The sequence below is a fragment of the Candoia aspera genome, chromosome 3 (assembly GCF_035149785.1).
Source record: "Candoia aspera isolate rCanAsp1 chromosome 3, rCanAsp1.hap2, whole genome shotgun sequence".
NCBI classification, from domain to species: Eukaryota; Metazoa; Chordata; class Lepidosauria; order Squamata; family Boidae; genus Candoia; species Candoia aspera.
In genome coordinates, this window is record NC_086155.1 from 168,669,845 (window position 1) to 168,688,240 (window position 18,396).

The following is an 18,396-nucleotide window of genomic DNA, read 5'->3' on the forward strand; positions in this document are numbered from 1 at the left end:
TTACTTTCAACCAAATGGATCTTACACAAGAGTTTTTCCTGTTTCTCTCTGAAGGTGTACAGTATACATATTAGAGAGTTCATGTGAAAAGAGAAAGTAATATATACCTTGGAACATTATGAAAATGTTTGTCATAGTGTTTTTTACTGTATGACAAAATGGGAATTTTAAGATACTACTATAGGATTATTATGGTTTGTGAATCCTTATGGTTGTCATGGGAACAAGCAGATACACTAAATAAAGCTTCCAGGAGAGGAATGATGTCTTCAGCTAACTGAGCTGGTCCAAATGTTATTGTTCTTCTCCCATTCAGTCTCTTTTCTTCCTTATTTTCAGTTACTTGTATGAGAAAGGATAATACCATTATGAAATGAAAAAGTGGTACTTTAGTAATTGAATTGTATCCCTCTGCCAATATACTTAAATCTTAAATACTTAAATCCACAGGGTAGATTGGCTAGAATGATATACAAGAATCTATTTATAATCTACAAATATCTACTTATCCCCAAATAGCTCTGTGTCTTAAGTTTTACCCCTTTTTTCCTGATGCTGAATAATCTCAGAAGGAAGTGTGTATAAGTAAAGCTTCAGTCAGATTCCTGTACTCTCTACTTGGTATCTCCAGTATATTCTGAAAAGTCAGATTCCTGTCACAATGAACTTTTCTCCCAAGAATGGCTGCCCATCTTTTGTTCAACTTCAATGGTATAGGTATAGCTATTTGTCAGAAGGAAAGTATTTACACAATTAGTTTTAGCATCCCCTTGAGTAGCTCTTTTATGTGTTATTAACATTATATAAGTTATGTTAATAACACTTTTTAAAATAAAGTATCTACTTGTACACACAGCTCCTTGGGGGAGCTGGGGGTAGTGACGACCGACGGAAGCTCTGGCATGAGCTGGTCCATGAAGTCACGAAGAGTCAGAAGTGACTGAATGAATAAACAACAACACACAGATGTATGCACATACATATATTCTTGGGACTCACTGATCTCTAGTTAAGCAATGTGGTATATAGCCTTCTATGTAGGTCATGTACAGATTGTTATTTGTTGCAGCACTTCCATTCTGATTCCCATCTATGTGGTATTCTGGTCTATGCCTATATACATGAATGCCTTAAAAAAATGAAGTTGCAGATCAACCAGGAAGGGCATTGCTTTTGTCTCACAATGTCTTGTTTGAAATCACATGAGTATTTGGGGCAATGACTTGATAGCAAATAGGGGAATCTATTGTACCAGTTTTGTTTCTCATCAAACTAAATCATAAATGTGTGATTAAGAGAAATCCCTCTGCAATTCACAGTTTCATGAATGATTCAGATCTTTCAATACAGGACTTTATATTTAAATTTCAGATACATGTTCTAAAAAATATTGCTATACTACTCAGCTACCATCTTTGGCCATTTCTTGAAGAAAAATTAGTTCCACATGAGCATATTGTTGTGAACAGATCAGGCTTTTCAAGAACTTATTTAAAAATCTATTTTACCAGAAAATACACAATTTATAGTAAGCAGTCCTAGTTTGGCATTGTGAAAGTTGAATGTCACCTTGAATTATCCACTGAGTTCATTGAATTATTACCTTTGAATTACTGAATTATTAAGGTAAGCCCAAATTTCACAGTTATGGAATAGAGTAGAAGTTTAAGTAGGAGGTGTGAGTTAAGGAGAACCACAAGTCATGAACCAACTCCAAGGGGAGCAAAGTCATGGCCAGAGTAATTACCAGATCAGATTTTATAAGATTACCACAATATCTATTGATGAGAACAAACTTTGTCTTGGTAGGATTTAAATCAAGCTTGTTTTGCTCAACCCAGATCCTTGCAGTCTCCAGACACTGTTTCCATATCCATATCCCAAAAAAGCATGCTTTGCAACTGAACCTCAAATAATGCATCGTTACTTTGGCATAGAGTTGCTTAAGCAGCCTGACTGACTTTTACAAGTTAATAATTTGCTATGCAGAACTTGGAGAAAAGAATACTACACAGATACTCTATTCATCAGAGCTGAGAAATATGTATCTCTCAAGCTAATTTTATGCAGCCCTGAGCTCACTTTCATAAAGTCTTCTTGTTTCTGGGTCAGTTTGTTGGGTGGGAAAGAATAGAAGGGTGAGGTAATACTCCTGCCAGTTTTGGGCTCTTCCCACACCTCCTGACTCCACCTACCACTATTAGCTTGTAGATCCAATAAATTCCCCACAAGGAAATGTGAAAATTTCCTTAAATTGATTACACGTTCATTTTACTGCATCCACTTGTAGGATGCACATTTCTGTTCAGATTTGCGTTTTTTAGCCATGATTTTACGAATTGAATATAGCCAGTTAAAGTGCCATTTAACATGCTGCATTCTTTCAATCTTTTCTAGTGTAAGACTTATGCCTGTGTTCTGGAGAGTCATCTTATGGGGCTTACCATAGACTTTGGCATGGGCTTTGTGTGCTTTGATGCTGCCACAAAGGTAAGAACAAAAGATCTGTATCGGTGCTCCGATTTCAAGAATCCCAGGGTAGAGTTATTTCAGTGATTGATGAATTAAAATAAATAAGAAGATGGTGACTAGTCAACATGTGGTGCTGTGGTAATTTGTAGTTGAAGAAGGCTCTTACAAAAAGATGTCAGGTAAAAATTTTTGGAGAAAATACTTATCTCCTGGAGAGAGAATCATGGGTGAGGGGAAAAAGATAAAGTTGCACCACAAAAATGCCTTTAGAATCATGTGCAGATTTTTTTTAAAAATAGAATTGTGGAATTATGCTTTCACATAATTTTTCATACCTCAATATCTAATTTGTTCTAGTAAAAATAGGCTTTTTGTGGCTATGTATAGCCTTGTCCCACCTCTGATTTTTTTTAAAAGAAGCAAAGCCTCCTGAAAGCACTGGATTTTCTTTTCTTTTTTTCTCTTTCTCCATAGCAGAATATCTGAATAACTAAAAAACAGCAGATAAAATGCAAAAAGCTAGATCCCAGCTAAAATTAATTGCTTTGGACACAAATATTATACAGGTGGTCCTCCCTTAATGACCACAATTGGGACCAGAATTTCAGTTGCTAACCAAAGCAGTCACTCAGCAAATCTGACCCAATTTTATGACCTTTTTTGCTGTGGTTGTTAAGTGAATCACCACGTGTGTTAAGCAAACCACATGGTTGTTAAGTGAGTCATGTGGTTCCCCATTGATTTTGCTTGCCAGAAGCCAGCCAGGAAGGTCAAAAATGGCAATCACATGACCGCAGGATGCTGCGACGGTCATAAATGCGAACTGGTTGCCAAGTGCCCAAATTGTGATCACATGACTGTGGGGATGCTGCAATGGTTGTAAGTGTGGGGACCAGTCATAAGTCATTTTTTAAGTACCGTTGTAAGTTTGAACCATCACTAAAAGAATGGTTGTTAAGTGACAACCACCTGTAAAGCATCTGATGCACACACCTTCTCTTCTCTGGTCTTCTCCCCGTTCTTTCTTGACTACTGACCGTATTCCTGACCATGCTGCCACATTCTCAGTAGCCCACTGCAATGAATCCTGGGTAACATAATCCTCCCTGTCCTGAAGGAACAGTTCCTGCCTCCTGATAAGAGATTTGAGTCCCTAAAGAGGAACTTGAGAGGAAAAACAGAATATTGCATTCTCACTGAAGTCCTCAAGAGTTTGAGAGAGACCAGTTTTGGTTTGCAATTTGGTCAAAATAAATGGAGCTACATTTCTCATGTTGACGATTATTTCAGTTTACCAAGATCAGTTGCAGATCTAACATGCAGTCATGTTTACTCTTTGCTGTAAAGCTGTAATACAAACAAAGGAATGAAAACTGCTAGCATGTAAGGTTGACACTTTTGAATTATGTGAGACTGTCGCGCTGGTCCTGGGAAAAATTGTGCCCTCCTTTAACAATTAATTACTCTGACAATACTGGTAACTTGTAAGGATTTCAAACTAAGGCGCCTATAATAATTCCTTCCCTCTACCCCAGCTTAGAACAAATGACACAAGCTGAAATAGCTTTCCACTTATAGATTGCTTTCTGGATTAGGTGATATTGTTCTAATCTAGTTGTTATAGAAAAAAAATAACTCTCCACCTTAGTCAAATGTCAGGTTTGTAGTTCTGCAATGGCAATAGCAAAGCAAGGAAGAGCTTACATTTATTTCTATTTTGTCTCTTGTGCTGCTTTCCTATAAAATGGAAACCATAACCACCTTAAAAAACTGCTTCTTTGATAAAATCCAGCAGATATGAAACTGCATGAACAGAGGCTATTAATATAATTATGGATTCTTAATTATATTTTGTAGCAGAAGAAATCCATATAATTATGGATTCATAATTATATTTTTGTAGCAGAAGAAACTTAATACAACTACATTAATCAAAGTACACCACTGGCACAACCTATTGATCAAAGAGAAATACCGGTGGCCCTAGCAGACAATAACCATTAGAGTCAGACTCAGCCCTTGAAATACTTTTTCTAGCCTTATGGCAACATACTTTGCTTACTCACCTGAAGCAAGTAATTTGTTTTGACAGGTCCATGACATACCCTCAGCTCTTACATTACCATGATTACTTCAAGCTTGATCAGTGCCTTTCCACTGATTTTTCTCCTTCCAGAAACATGCTTCAGGTCTTGTCAGGCAATACTGCAGATAATTCTTCCAAAGTATTTACCTGACCTGAAGACTAAATTTGGTTTGGAACTATCCACGGGCACAGTCTGTAGTCTGTTTCAATAGATGTGTGTGCAATTGTGTCAGGTTAGGTTACTGGGGCTGAGTTTTAAGAATTTCAGTTTCCATACTGAAACTGCATGTATGGGAAGTGCTTTTGTCAAATTGCACAGCAAAGTATTTTTCACTGAAGTTGTTGAAATTGAGAAACACTGTTCTAAAACTCAAAACTTTTCAACTCTTCTGTCCCATTGGACAGTGGACACTTGAAACAAGCCACAGAAATAGATAGGCCTAAGTACTACCTACCAGCCAGCCTTGGAAAATATGGCTAATGTGATTATCTGTAATTTTAGTAACATTTTAAATTTATAAACAGGGTTTAAGTGTGCTATTTGCAGCTGAGTGAGGGCAGAAAACAATCAACAGCAATGGGTTTCTTTAACACAGTCCACAAATAGCATAACAATAGCAGAAATACATTTCCCTACCTATTAGGCTGAAGTTTCTGCACATACAGAGTGCAGACATTTTGGGGGGGGAACCTACTTGCAAAAAACAAAGGACCATAGTTGTTGCATCGGGAAACTGAAACCACACAGGCACATTTTTGTGACATGCCTGAAAAAAGAAAACACACAGAGCATACAGTTAAAAACAAAGCAAAACAATGCAATCCATTTCTTCTAGATTCTTAATCTCATAAATATTCATAGCCCTTTTTTCTCCCTCTGTCACACCCACACCTACTCACACTGAGATACTCTTAATACTCTTAGCAATGTTCTTACTGGTGCTCTTAACAATGTAAGCATAGAGATTTATCATTTCTAAGCTACATTGGGAATCCCTTTGATGGGAGATAGATTTGAGGAATGTGGTAAAAATGATAGATTCTGCTGGATTTTCTTATGCCTTTGGAATGAGGCACAACTAAAAAGCTAGTTGCTTCCTAAACCATGCACAGTCGGTTCTGTCTGTTTTAAGTACAAATAAGACAAAGTAAAGGCAAAGCTATGTTAATCTCACAGTGGATGTCCAACTGATGTCTTTCAGAGCTATAAATCATTGTTGTCCTTCTTAGTTGAATATTAATGGGACAAGCCCCATTACTTTTCAATTTATCATTCTTCTCTGTTCATTTCTAGCCACTTAGTAAATATTCAAGAACAGATATGAAAATCTTTGTGTTTAATTCTTTTTACCTTCAAAGCTCTTCATTATAGGACACCATGCATTAAAAAAATTATGGACAGATGTAGCTGCTGCTGCTGCTGCTGCTGCTGCTGCTGCTCCTCTTCCTCCTCCTCTTCTTCTTCTTCTTCTTCTTCTTCTTCTTCTTCTTCTTCTTCTTCTTCTTTTTTGCATTTGGAAATGTATCTAAAGAATTAAAAGTTTGCCAACTTTTGCTACTATAAATCCTATTAACAGGGCCCAAAATATATGAATTACTTTAACATTTGCTTCATTTTTGTTATAGTAGTTATTATTTAGTTCTGTATTCAGACTGAGGTCTTGGCATTTTATTTAATCAAGCTTAATAATTTTAAGCATGCAATATTTCTCTTATCTGTTAATCTTTGTATTGCATTTAATGCTGTTCACTTGTTACAGATTTCTTTTTTCTTCTGCTTTGTAAAATCCCATTATCAATCTGTTTCATGCATTCCCATCTGTTCTACTTTTTCCCTCGTTTCCACCTAAACAACATTAAGTTCTTCCCAAAGTTCAGGTTTAACATAATTCATCTCTTTGACCAATTTTTCTAATGAACATAGCATTATCACCTTTGTAAATGTATTTGACTCTTAAATCCATCAATTTCCTTAATATTTGTATTCACACATATTTTTCCCCGTCATTATAAAAAATTAATTATTCACTGTTAACATAACACTGTTATGCTAAATCAAATTAAGTCAGTTACTTACAAATAATTTCATTTATCTCATAATTACTTACAAGTAGCTCAACAAATTATTTAAAAATCATCTTTCAATTAATTTACAACTGGTTATTTAATGGGTTTCAACGTACTAATTATTAGTGAGCTTTAATCAATTTCCAGGCACTTTGGTTTAATTTATTATATTTCAAGGATAAAAAAAGCTAATTAAAGGCCTTGTTCAAATGTAAGAAGTTTACCGTTTATGAACTCACAAAACTTCTATCACCCCATTCCACTTATCTAACACTATAATTGTATAGGAGGCATATAGACCTGAATTCGTTGGTCTGCCATCACAGCCTGGTAAGCCATTGTCCTTACATTAAGAGCTATTCTGTAAAAGGAAATTCCCATCATATTTTTAAGTTCTCTGATGCTTTAGGATTTTCAATCCTTGGAAGAGATATGAGATGTTTCCATCCAATCTGGCTGGCAAGAGGTGGGTTCAGCTGTCAATTCCATGTTATTGTAGGCCTCCATTAGTATTTATACAAATAAAAAAATAAAACACAATGTCTGTAGTTACTTAAGGCAACTTCCACCTAATGGAAATTATTTTATCCATTTCCTAACCAAGTACTGGCACACTGTAAGTGAGCACAATTCAGACCTTAAATCCCCCTAATTTTAGTATGCATCTGCTACATATGAATAAATTTGAAAGAACCTTCTACATATGAATACATTTGAAATTTGTTTCTTTTTACCCTACAATACATCTTGCAGCTTAATTCCTAGATAAAAGTGCTATCGTTTTCTTTGCTGTCACCTAGCATTTAATTCATTTGAAAGTAATCAAGTTGTAATAGAACTTTAAACACCAGTGAATTATTTCTTATTCATTGTAATAACATTTTGGAGGTAGAAATTATGTGTTATCCAATATCTTCACAATCTGACATGAACACAGTACACCAATTAATATTTTCTATGGTATTTTCATTGAAAAACTCCAGTTATTTCATCATCATTAATATTTGGGGCATTCAGATTTCAAAGCACTTGAGGTTCTTTTTCTTTTCTTTTTTAAAAATTTATTACTGAAACCCTAGATAGTAGCCAGTACATAGCAATTATTTTCAGTTGTCTATGAACAACTTGAGTTGTGTAGTCATGTAAGGGTGGCCATAGAAATAAAAATAATAAATAAATAATGTCTGAGTTTCCACTTTTATTTTATAAAAATAAATTTTTTATAAATTTTTATTTTATTTTATATAAACGGAGTTCTTAAATTGAGGCTTGATCTTATACTGATTTTATTTCCTCATTTATTATCTTTCTGGTATTTTAGTCAGAGGACCAGTTCCTTATGATCAATTAAAACTTTATTTGACAATAATATTATGTGAACAGATAGTATAGGGTATAAGTTGTTTCTCTTTAATATAATACATCAACAAAACTCCTTCTTGCTTAATTACAAGAGGATTTTTTAGTTGCTCACAAAGAGTACAGGTAGTCCTCACTTAACAACAGTAATTGGGACAAAAATTTCCATCACTAAGCAATGCAGTCGAAAAGCATGATGTCACGTGACCACATTGGTTAGCAATGGCAATCCTGACAGTCTTTGTTGCTGTCATTAAGTGAAGATCATGGGTAGTTAAGCAAGGACCTCCTTGCAACTTCCTGCCTGCTTCCAAAAAGCAAAGTCAATGGGGAAGCCAGCAGGAAGTCACAAGTTCCAGGTGGCTCATAAGCAGGCCAGTGGGCGGGTAAGTGACTGTTGCAGTGTGGTGCAAGTGCAGCCAGGCCAGGGGTGGCTGCTGCAAGGTGGGGGAGGGTTTTTCTTTGTGAACTCAAGCTGGCATATATGGGGTTCTCACCTAATTTTATTCCTCATGATAACATGAGATGGGTTGAGCTGACTAGATTATGTCTTGGCTAAAGCTACCAAGTAGCAACAGTAAGAACAGACCACGGAACAACAGACTGGTTTAAGATTGGGAAAGGAGTACGGCAGGGCTGTATACTCTCACCCTACCTATTCAACTTGTATGCAGAACACATCATGCGACAAGCTGGCCTTGAGGAATCCAAGGCTGGAGTTAAAATCTCTGGAAGAAACATTAACAATCTCAGATATGCAGATGATACCACTTTGATGGCTGAAAGTGAAGAGGAACTGAGGAGCCTTATGATGAAGGTGAAAGAAGAAAGTGCAAAAGCTGGTTTGCAGCTAAACCTCAAAAAAACCAAGATTATGGCAACCAGCTTGATTGATAACTGGCAAATAGAGGGAGAAAATGTAGAAGCAGTGAAAGACTTTGTATTCCTAGGTGCAAAGATTACTGCAGATGCTGACTGCAGTCAGGAAATCAGAAGACGCTTAATCCTTGGAAGAAGAGCAATGACCAATCTCGATAAAATAGTTAAGAGCAGAGACATCACACTGACAACAAAGGCCCGCATAGTTAAAGCAATGGTGTTCCCTGTAGTAACATATGGTTGCGAGAGCTGGACCATAAGGAAGGCTGAGCGAAGGAAGATCGATGCTTTTGAACTGTGGTGTTGGAGGAAAATTCTGAGAGTGCCTTGGACTGCAAGAAGATCCAACCAGTCCATCCTCCAGGAAATAAAGCCAGACTGCTCACTTGAGGGAATGATATTAAAGGCAAAACTGAAATACTTTGGCCACATCATGAGAAGACAGGACACCCTGGAGAAGATGCTGATGCTAGGGAGAGTGGAAGGCAAAAGGAAGAGGGGCCGACCAAGGGCAAGATGGATGGATGATATTCTAGAGGTGACGGACTCGTCCCTGGGGGAGCTGGGGGTGTTGACGACCGACAGGAAGCTCTGGCGTGGGCTGGTCCGTGAAGTCACGAAGAGTCGGAAGCGACTAAACGAATAAACAACAAAAAAAGCTATCTAGTGAATGCCATAGTTCCAGTTTTTTGACATTTCCATGCTGGCCATTACAAGAGGAAGATTATAAATTCCTTATTTCATAGATGTTTTTATTCCCATCAAAGATAAAAAAATAAAAACAATATTCCAACAAAAGTAACATATTTTCATATAATATCTGACATAATCTAACAAAATTACAGACCAAAAATCTTTGATCACTGGGCCACATATGGACTAAAATCCCCTGTGCATGTCCCCTTTCCACCCCCTCTAGTATCTAGGAGGGCAGGTAGCAATTTAGTAATTGAGAGGTGATAAATACTACCTTAGCTGATTTTTCAGTGTATGACTTTTAAACTATGCAGAGATAGATTTAATAGGGGAGAATGATCTTTAGCTGATTCCAATGTGGAACATCATTTTTTCTACTTAAATACTCTACTGAAAGGATTTTTAACTCAATAGAGATAATATTTTATTTCTAACATTAGTGAACTTTTAAACTTTGCTTCTGGTTAATATTTTTTTAGACAAATGTAACTCCTCAAGGGTAGTTTTCCATTATATCTATTAATATTAATTATTATTATATAATTAAGATTAATATTAATAGTTGAGCAAAGGTTATTTGCCCTAACTAAAACCATGAAGGTTTAATTAGAACATGTAGCAATCAATGAGATTATGATAAAGCAATACAGCTTTAACTCAATCCTTTCTATTTCCAGTTAGAAAGACAATACTTTATTGCATCCACATTCTTTTACCAAAATAGAGATAAATTTCACAGACACACAAAGCCAGGGGCATCTATAGGTTCATCAACAGAATCAAAATGGTAGCCACAACTGCAGAATTATACCTCACTCTTTTTAAATGTGTTGCATTGGTCATAGCTGCTATCTTTTTTTTTTCTACCTGCTGCAAACTACCAATATATGAATAACTAATAAAAGTTCACCCATAACCAACAGGTGAGAACATAGAGAAAAGGGAAAAATTAATACAATATTTAAACATCTAATCTCCTTTATGATTAGCTGCCATAGTTGGCACTGCACATGAGAGGTCACACAATAGATCTCCCCCCCCCCCTGGGCAGATGCAACATGCTCCCTCACAGTGGGGAAGGACCTATTAGATCACTCCATCCAGGCAGCTGATGGATTCTGTGGAGTTTCCCAAGAATCTGGTTGGGAGTTTGGCTGAGAGTCTGACTGCCCACTGGAATAAAGGGCAGCTGGGGCAGGTGGCACTTGAGTGATCACCCCCCAGTCACAGATCCACTGCAGCTCTCTGAGCTGCTCAGAGAGATGAAGCAGCAGAGGAGACTCCTAGAATACTGCTAGAGGAAGTTTCATCCTGAATCTGGAAAAGAGGTACCCGCAGGTCACACAATTCAATTCAGGACCAGCTTGCTTCTGAATACCAGTTGTTCTGCAGTAAACAGACATAGACTCTTGTCTTCATACTGTGTTTGTTGGATTCGTCAAGGCATCTGGTGCTCAGTGCTAGAAGGTTACTGTACTAAATGGATCCCTGGTGTGATCCAACTGACCTACAGTATTCTTATTTTCTTAGTGCTACTGGTTCTAGAATTCAAACAGCATTAGCAGCTTCCATATTTTCTGAAATTGGGTCTTATTAATAGGTATTGAAGCTAATTGTGCAGCTTCCAATTAAAATTAAATAATATGTGCCAAGCAAAGGAAAATGCCCAAGAAATAATCACAGCTTCTCACCATGCCAACCCCAGCACCCAGCATACTGCAGGCTATTTTTCTTCATGATGAGTATATTGCAGGAAGCCGTGGCTGATGCAAGTATGGTAATTGCAGGCACAGCTAGATAGAAAGGCTTCATAATAAACATGATGGAAATGCTTTTTTTTCCTTTTAAATGTTTTCATACTGAGGAAATCCCTTTGATGCAGAAGAAAGAAGAATAAGAATGGGGTGCTTTTGGAGCTTGTCATGGGAACTCAGTCTCTCCTTCAGTAAATAAAAAAAGAAAGAGTAATAGAAGAAATGCCTTGCAAGCCAGTGTCCCTGCTTGGTTCAACAGCAGGCAGAAAAAGCCATTTCCATTTTTTGCTATTTCCCAACACCAGCAGTGGTCAAACTTGCTTCAACTCCATTCAATAGGGTATGGCCTCCCAATTGATAACCCCTGTTAGAATGCAATCTTTGGGGAAGGAGAGGTTAACTGCTATCATGGTTAACATTTGCCACTCTTGATACAGTAAATAAGCCCAATTATAGGAACAGTGGAGAGCTCATTATGCTGTTGTTATATGGAGAGTCAATGTGGAGTAGCAATTAAGTTGCTGGAGTAGAAGTCTGGAGACCATGAGTTCTGTCCCTCCCTTAGGCACAGGACCCAACCAAATGACTTTGGGCCACCACTCTCTCTCAACCCAACCCACCTCACCAGGTTGTTGTGGGGAAAAGAGGAGGAGGGAGGATTATATACACTGCCTGGGATTGCACAAAGTAAAGGCAGTATATAAATCAAATAAATCAATGAGCACATCTCTACATTGCTATTGCTGGAGTCAGGTTAGCATATCTTGCACAGTTACACAGTTATAGCACTTTTGTGTTTTATTTATTTATCTTTGCTTCCTTCAGGCAGTCTGCATTTATTCATGAATGTTAAATAGGTATACTTTATTTATTTTAAATATGTATATTCTTCAAGTATGGTTCCCATGCATCTTGCACAAGTAAAATATAAAACAAAGGGTTTTTTTAAGATATGAAAATGCATAATCTGCTGTTTTAGAAATTCAAATTTAAAGGCCTTTTTAAAAAAAAGGAATTGTCATTTGGCAGCACAAATATATCAGAATAGGCAGTAGGTGAGGTTCTCTAGAGAAAAGATTTTATACCTTATGTGAAGATCTTAACATCCGAATAAATGCAGATCCTTTTAGTCTTGTAAATATACAGCCTTTTAGTCACCTTAGTTGCCTTTCTTCCCTTGTTTTCAGAATTTCAGTCTTTGCTCTCCTGGGCAATATACTATGTAAGAAGACATTGCTTGTGATAGACCATCAAAGTGTTGAGGGAGAAAAAAAATAGGATGTGCTTCATGTTAGCATCATCTTCTGGATTCCATACTTCATACATGTATAAAACAGTACATAAGTATACCCACCACACGCACAGAAAATTATAACTTGCCTACATCTTATTCCTAACACTGAGGAGCTCAGGCCAGACTGCAACCTTGTTGCCACTCTCGTTCAAATTTCCAAAGCTTGTTAAAAAGTTATATAAGCATTTTGTTCATGACCAGCATTGCATATACACATTCCTTCCCCTTATCGGGGTCCTGTGTCCCCCTTATCCAGTTTTATCCCTTTTATACATTCAGGGGCTTTCAGTTGCAAAAGATCAATTACCAAAGGGTCAGCCTTCCATCCTTCTGAAGTCAGTAAAATGAGGACCCAGCTTATTGGGGAAGGGGACGACTGGCAAAGGCAATGGCAAACCATCCAGCTATAGTCTGCCAAGAAAACGTCGCGAAAGCGGCATCCCCCCAAAGGGTCAGACATGACTTGGTGCTTGCACAGGGGACCTTTCACCTTTCCCATTATCCAAAAAGGAGAATGCTTGAGTAATTGCTTTTGGACAGTTCCTTAATTATACACATACTTTGAAAACCCTGTTCAAGACTGTTAACTACAGGGAAGCAATTTTCTCCCACCTCAGCTAAAACTTCAAGCGGTCTCAATTTTGAGCCACCGGAGCCAATAGTGACAGTTGCTGGGAGTTGTAGGTGACGAGAAAAACTTCCCATCTCTATTTTACATCAGAAGACAGCAGCTGAAAACACAATAGTAGCAGTCAGGTGGTGGTAAGATGGGAATGAAAGGCCGTAATTTCCATAGGATCATTGGGGCTAGACATGTTCTATGGTGGATGAAGTTTCCACCCCCATCTTTGACATTTGCTCTTAAAGTTATTTCTATTTCTCCCTTTTCAGTTTAATGGAGCAGTATAAAGGAAAATTAAGCTGTATGAATAAAGGAAGATTAAACTGTAGAGCATTGTTTCTCAACCTTGGCAACTTTAAGATACGTGGACTCCGATTCCCAGAATTCCCCAGCCAGCCATGCTGGCTGGGGAATTCTGGGAGTTGAAGTCCACGTATCTTAAAGTTGCCAAGGTTGAGAAACAATGCTGTAGAGAATGTAACAGTGTTTTCTCTCTGAAAACCCTTCTGAAACATCAAATCATTTATTAATTTAATAATCATTAATCTAATTAATGTTTATTTATAAATATATTTAAAGACAACTACTTATTTTAAAAACTGGTAGAAATATGACACTTGCTAAAATTTATACAATTCACATATTCTGCTAGGTTGATCAAAGTGGCATGTTCAGTTCCAAAAACTCAATTCCAAAGACTTCCAGTTGTTTCCAAATTTTCCTCAACTCACATACTTTGAGACTGCTTGCACTACCATTTCTTCAGTCTTATCTCTCATGGCTTGTGTATGTGTGTGTGTGTGTGAGTGAGATATTCCAGTGACTGAGACCAACATTTTTGACCACTAAATGCCCATCTGAACCTAGGGGACTCTGCAAGGGTCATCAGCGGCATCCAAATGGTAGGTGTGACTGGGTGATCAAAGCCCCAACTGTTTTTATGTATGTGTGATGCTTGTGACACATAGTAAAAGGGCTGGGGCTTTGATCATGCAGTCACAGCTGCCAATTTGAAGTCATTCACAGCCTCTTTGGGCATCCCCCTGTCTGAACACTTGGATTCATTCAACTGGGGGAGAGTTTCTACGGCATATAAGTTGTGCACGTGTATCTTTGTATCTGACTATGTGCATAATCTCCCTTCCTTTTTATTATTTGTTCATTTGATTGTTTTCTGTGTACACTTATGGAGGATGGATGGATGGGAAAGAGAGAGAGAGAGATCTTATCCTGCCTCTGAGTTTTCATTTTTATATTGCTACATCCAGAATATTGGCCAAGATGGACTGTCTCACTATGGCTGTGTTGTGATTTTATAGTTGAGTTAGATTTTCCATTTTCAGTATCTATCGTTACTGATGACCCAAAGAAAATAAGGACCACATAATACCATTCTGATTACTATTTTCCCATATTAATGTGCACACAAAAGCTATATTTTACTTTATTTGTATGCTAAGTTTTTGCCTTACCTTTCTTCAGAAGCAGATATAGTCTTAATATGTAACATAATCAGTCATATATCCTAATTATAAGAATAGCAAGTATATGTAGTAAATGAAAGCCCAGGAGAACAAACTATTTCACCTCCTCAAATGCTTTTTAATCTCAAAAGAAAACAGTTTTCTAATTAATTTTTCTTGCAAACTAATCATATCTAAGAGAGATTGTAACTTTGTTAGTAATTATATTCCAAAAGTCTTAGAACCAATTCCCACACCTGGTGTGAGATGCTGGTATATTACACAAAGGATTATATATCTAGTTAACTGGAGAGTCTTCATGGTGCTTAAGGCTCTTAATCTGTGGTTTTCTGAGAGAAGAACAAGCCCTGTCAATCAGTGGCTTCACTTATGTTTTGTCCCTCGATGAGGTTCAGTACTTTGTGACTGTACGGCATCAACCAAAATGAACAGAGATACAGAATACTTCCACAATATTCTCCCAATTAAAAAAGACTGCATTGAGTTAAAACTATGCCTAAGGTAGGATAATCTTAAACCTCAGAGGAGAATTCAAAAACTATGTCCTATGAGAATGATATTCAGTATGCGTACACCGAACCCGCATGGTCTGTGAGGCAGGGTCATATAAGTCCCACTCTGACTTTAGCATATTGAGAACTCTGTGCATGTACAGTTGTAAATATCTTGGGGTGTACAAGACATGTGTTTGATAGGTGGAGCTTGTAGTACTTCATCATTCTTGGAGTAAAACGAAGGATGCATTGTCCCAAGGTGGAGATTTGCATTATAGATGACATGTTTGTTTCAAGTGATCTACGACAGGTCTAAGCATTCGTTCAAAATTTTCATTTATTAGTAACAAGTGGCAAGTGTCCCTTGTGTAGTGTATCTGCCAAATTTGCCTCTAGATGGCATTCCTATATTCTCAACAGTTACAAATTATTACCAACAGTTACAAATGGCAGTAGTTACCAAAACACTGATTGCACAATGGGAAACTGATTCCTTGTTTTTAACATTAAGATGACTAGAAAATAGAGCCAGTTTAGTACATTGGCCATATGCTTAACACCGTGTAAGTAGAGAACATCTCTTTTTCTTTCTTCCTGATGTCTTTCTTCTGTTATTAAATTAGGGTCACTGAAGCTAAAAAGTTCACTTCAGATGAGAGAAAAATATATTTGCTAATATTGATATCATTGGTAGATTGAAAATTTCCCAGAAATGTATTTTCTTCTGTTTCAATTTTGTACATTAATGTGTCTACACATGTTTTTCTTGTTTGTTCCATTTAGGCTGTACTATGGCGGTACAAGTTTTCCCAGCTTAAAGGATCTTCAGATGATGGCAAGAGCAAAATCAAGTTTTTATTCCAAAATCCAGATACTAAGCAGATTGAAGCAAAGGTAAAGACAAGAACTGAATTTCTTTCCCATTATCAGATGGATGGTAACTAAATAACAAGATGTACATATTATAACCCTTTCCTAACCATGTTCCAATTTGTCCGAGTCCTTCCAACTTGTCTACAGCATTCTATGCTGAGTTCAGAACTGGCATAGCAGTATGACTGTGGCTAACTAAGAGGAGGAAAGCCAACTTGGTGTAGTGGTTAAGGCTAGAAACTAGGGGACTATGAGTTCTAATCCTGCCTTCAACATGAAGCCAGCTGGGCGACCTTGGGCCAGTCACTCTCTCTCAGCTGTTGGAGGGAGACAAGGGCAAACCACTTACAAAAATGTTGGCAAGAAAACTGCAGGGACTTGTCCAGTGAAGACCAACTCAAAGGCATGCGCACACCAACACACACACCAACACACACAGCTAAGAGTAATATAGGAATAGAGGACAAAAAAATGTGGAAAACCAGAATATTCACTTATTTCTCTTTTAAAATACCAAAACTGATAAGGGCCAATGATGGTAATTTCATTGTGCTATCACAACATATAGGCAGTACCTTCCACTGCTGAAAAATGGGAGATTGAGCCTTGGAGGAAGAATCCCATAAAGCCCAATTTTATTCTTCCCCCATTTTTCCAACTTAGTAGGGATACATAGAATAAAAAAGACTACATTTCAAAAATGAGTAATTTGCAGGCTGTAATCCTGAGACATGTCTCAGTGGATTATATGGCAGAGTATATGTATTAGTTTCCTGTTTTGACTTGTAATGATCAAAAAATGGATGTGCTCGAGGAACCGCCTGGCAAAGAAATGGAAAAAAAAGAAGCTCCTTATCTCCTGATATTTTGTACTTCTGATAACACAAACTCTTGAATACACACACTTTAAAATTCATTAGAATTTTATGGTCAGAATTTTTCTGATATTCTGCAGATTTTTAAAAACAAGTGAAATACGAGTATGCAAAATTTATTTTAGGCAATTTATTTTAGACCACTAAAATTTATCTTAGACCATTTGAAAGAGCAAACCACAAAGATTATAATCATCCCTTAAAATTCTTTTTTATTTAACAATCTTTCCTCAATTATTTGGAAATATAAAATAATTATAGTTACAAAGTTATACTTTAAAACTGTAAACACTTTGAGTTTAGTAGTCTGAGTATAAAGAAAGTCACCTTGTGGTAAGATAACAAATGGTTTAGTTTCACAGTGAATGAAAGAATTGGGTACATTATGAGTATATTTGATTCACTTCAGCCTTTGTGGATGTGTCTCTGCAACTGCTGCTAGGTGCTTTTATCACCATGTATGATAAATAAATGGGCTTGTCTCTCATACCTGACCTTTTTGCTTTCACTTTCAGGAGTTGGAATTTTCAAATTTATTTGCAGTTCTGCATTGCATCCACTCATTCTTTGCAGCCAAAGTGGCATGTTTGGACCCACTCTACGTTGGCAGTCAAGCTACAACTGCCACTACTTCTGCTTCTGTTGCTTCTTCCTCTTCTGCTACTACTACTACATCATCGGGCAGTTGCAAATTAAAATATATGACTTGATAACTCCCAGTCCTGCACTTCTATCCTTTCCCAAGTATGTAAGACTGCTGTATAAATATTTATCAGCATATCCCATGGAGAACAGAAAGCATTAGAACTGACTCAAGACATGTGGCAGCTTTCTGCAGAGTATGGTCACATGGGATCATAAATTAAAGCTCAGTTTTACAAAGCAGCAGTAAACAACGAAGTTGAAAATCCTGTCATGGAACAATATCTTTTTACTATAATTTGATTGTGCTTTGACAGCATTCAAAGAAAAAGAAACAAAAATATCTGATACATCACTATGCTTAAGCATTTAATACAATTTTCAAATCTCAATAACAATAGAGAAGTATCGTTTCTTTGTTTCCAAATGTTTTTATATGACAATTTACTCAGCTCTGGATTTGAAGTAACATTCTCTTGATAGACAATAAATGAAAGAATGACAAGCAAGAGGCATAGAGCATGTAGCAACAAGGAGCTGACCATGAAAAGATGCTACTATATATCTCCTTAGAAAAAAGGAAAGCACCTTAAATACCATTGCAAATTTGTGTCATTTGGAACTAGATTCATGGTCATTTTTATTTTGCTTTCAAGATCAACATATAGCCATATTAGGCCAACAGTTTTAAAATGAAATATAAATATATTGAAGCCATCTACAGTTGAAACCTACAATATAAGCCAGTTAGACTTTGTGTTCCCAGAAAGCAGAAAATGCCAGAGCACATGTGGGAGAG

At 37.0% G+C, this 18,396-nt stretch overlaps 1 protein-coding gene across 2 annotated transcripts in view; it reads left to right on the top strand.

Moving 5' to 3' along the window:
* Positions 1-17,991, top strand: part of SNTG1 (syntrophin gamma 1) — a 137,507-nt gene extending 119,516 nt beyond the window's left edge. The window contains exons 15-17 of one of the 2 annotated variants that reach the window (XM_063299275.1): positions 2,398-2,490; positions 15,991-16,101; positions 17,471-17,991. In XM_063299275.1, the coding sequence (XP_063155345.1) occupies positions 2,398-2,490; positions 15,991-16,101; positions 17,471-17,665 (399 nt within the window). In that variant the 3' untranslated portion in view covers positions 17,666-17,991. The remainder of the gene's footprint in view (positions 1-2,397; positions 2,491-15,990; positions 16,102-17,470) is intronic. The other variant, XM_063299276.1, reaches the window with a different exon arrangement.
* Positions 17,992-18,396: the final 405 nt, after the last annotated feature.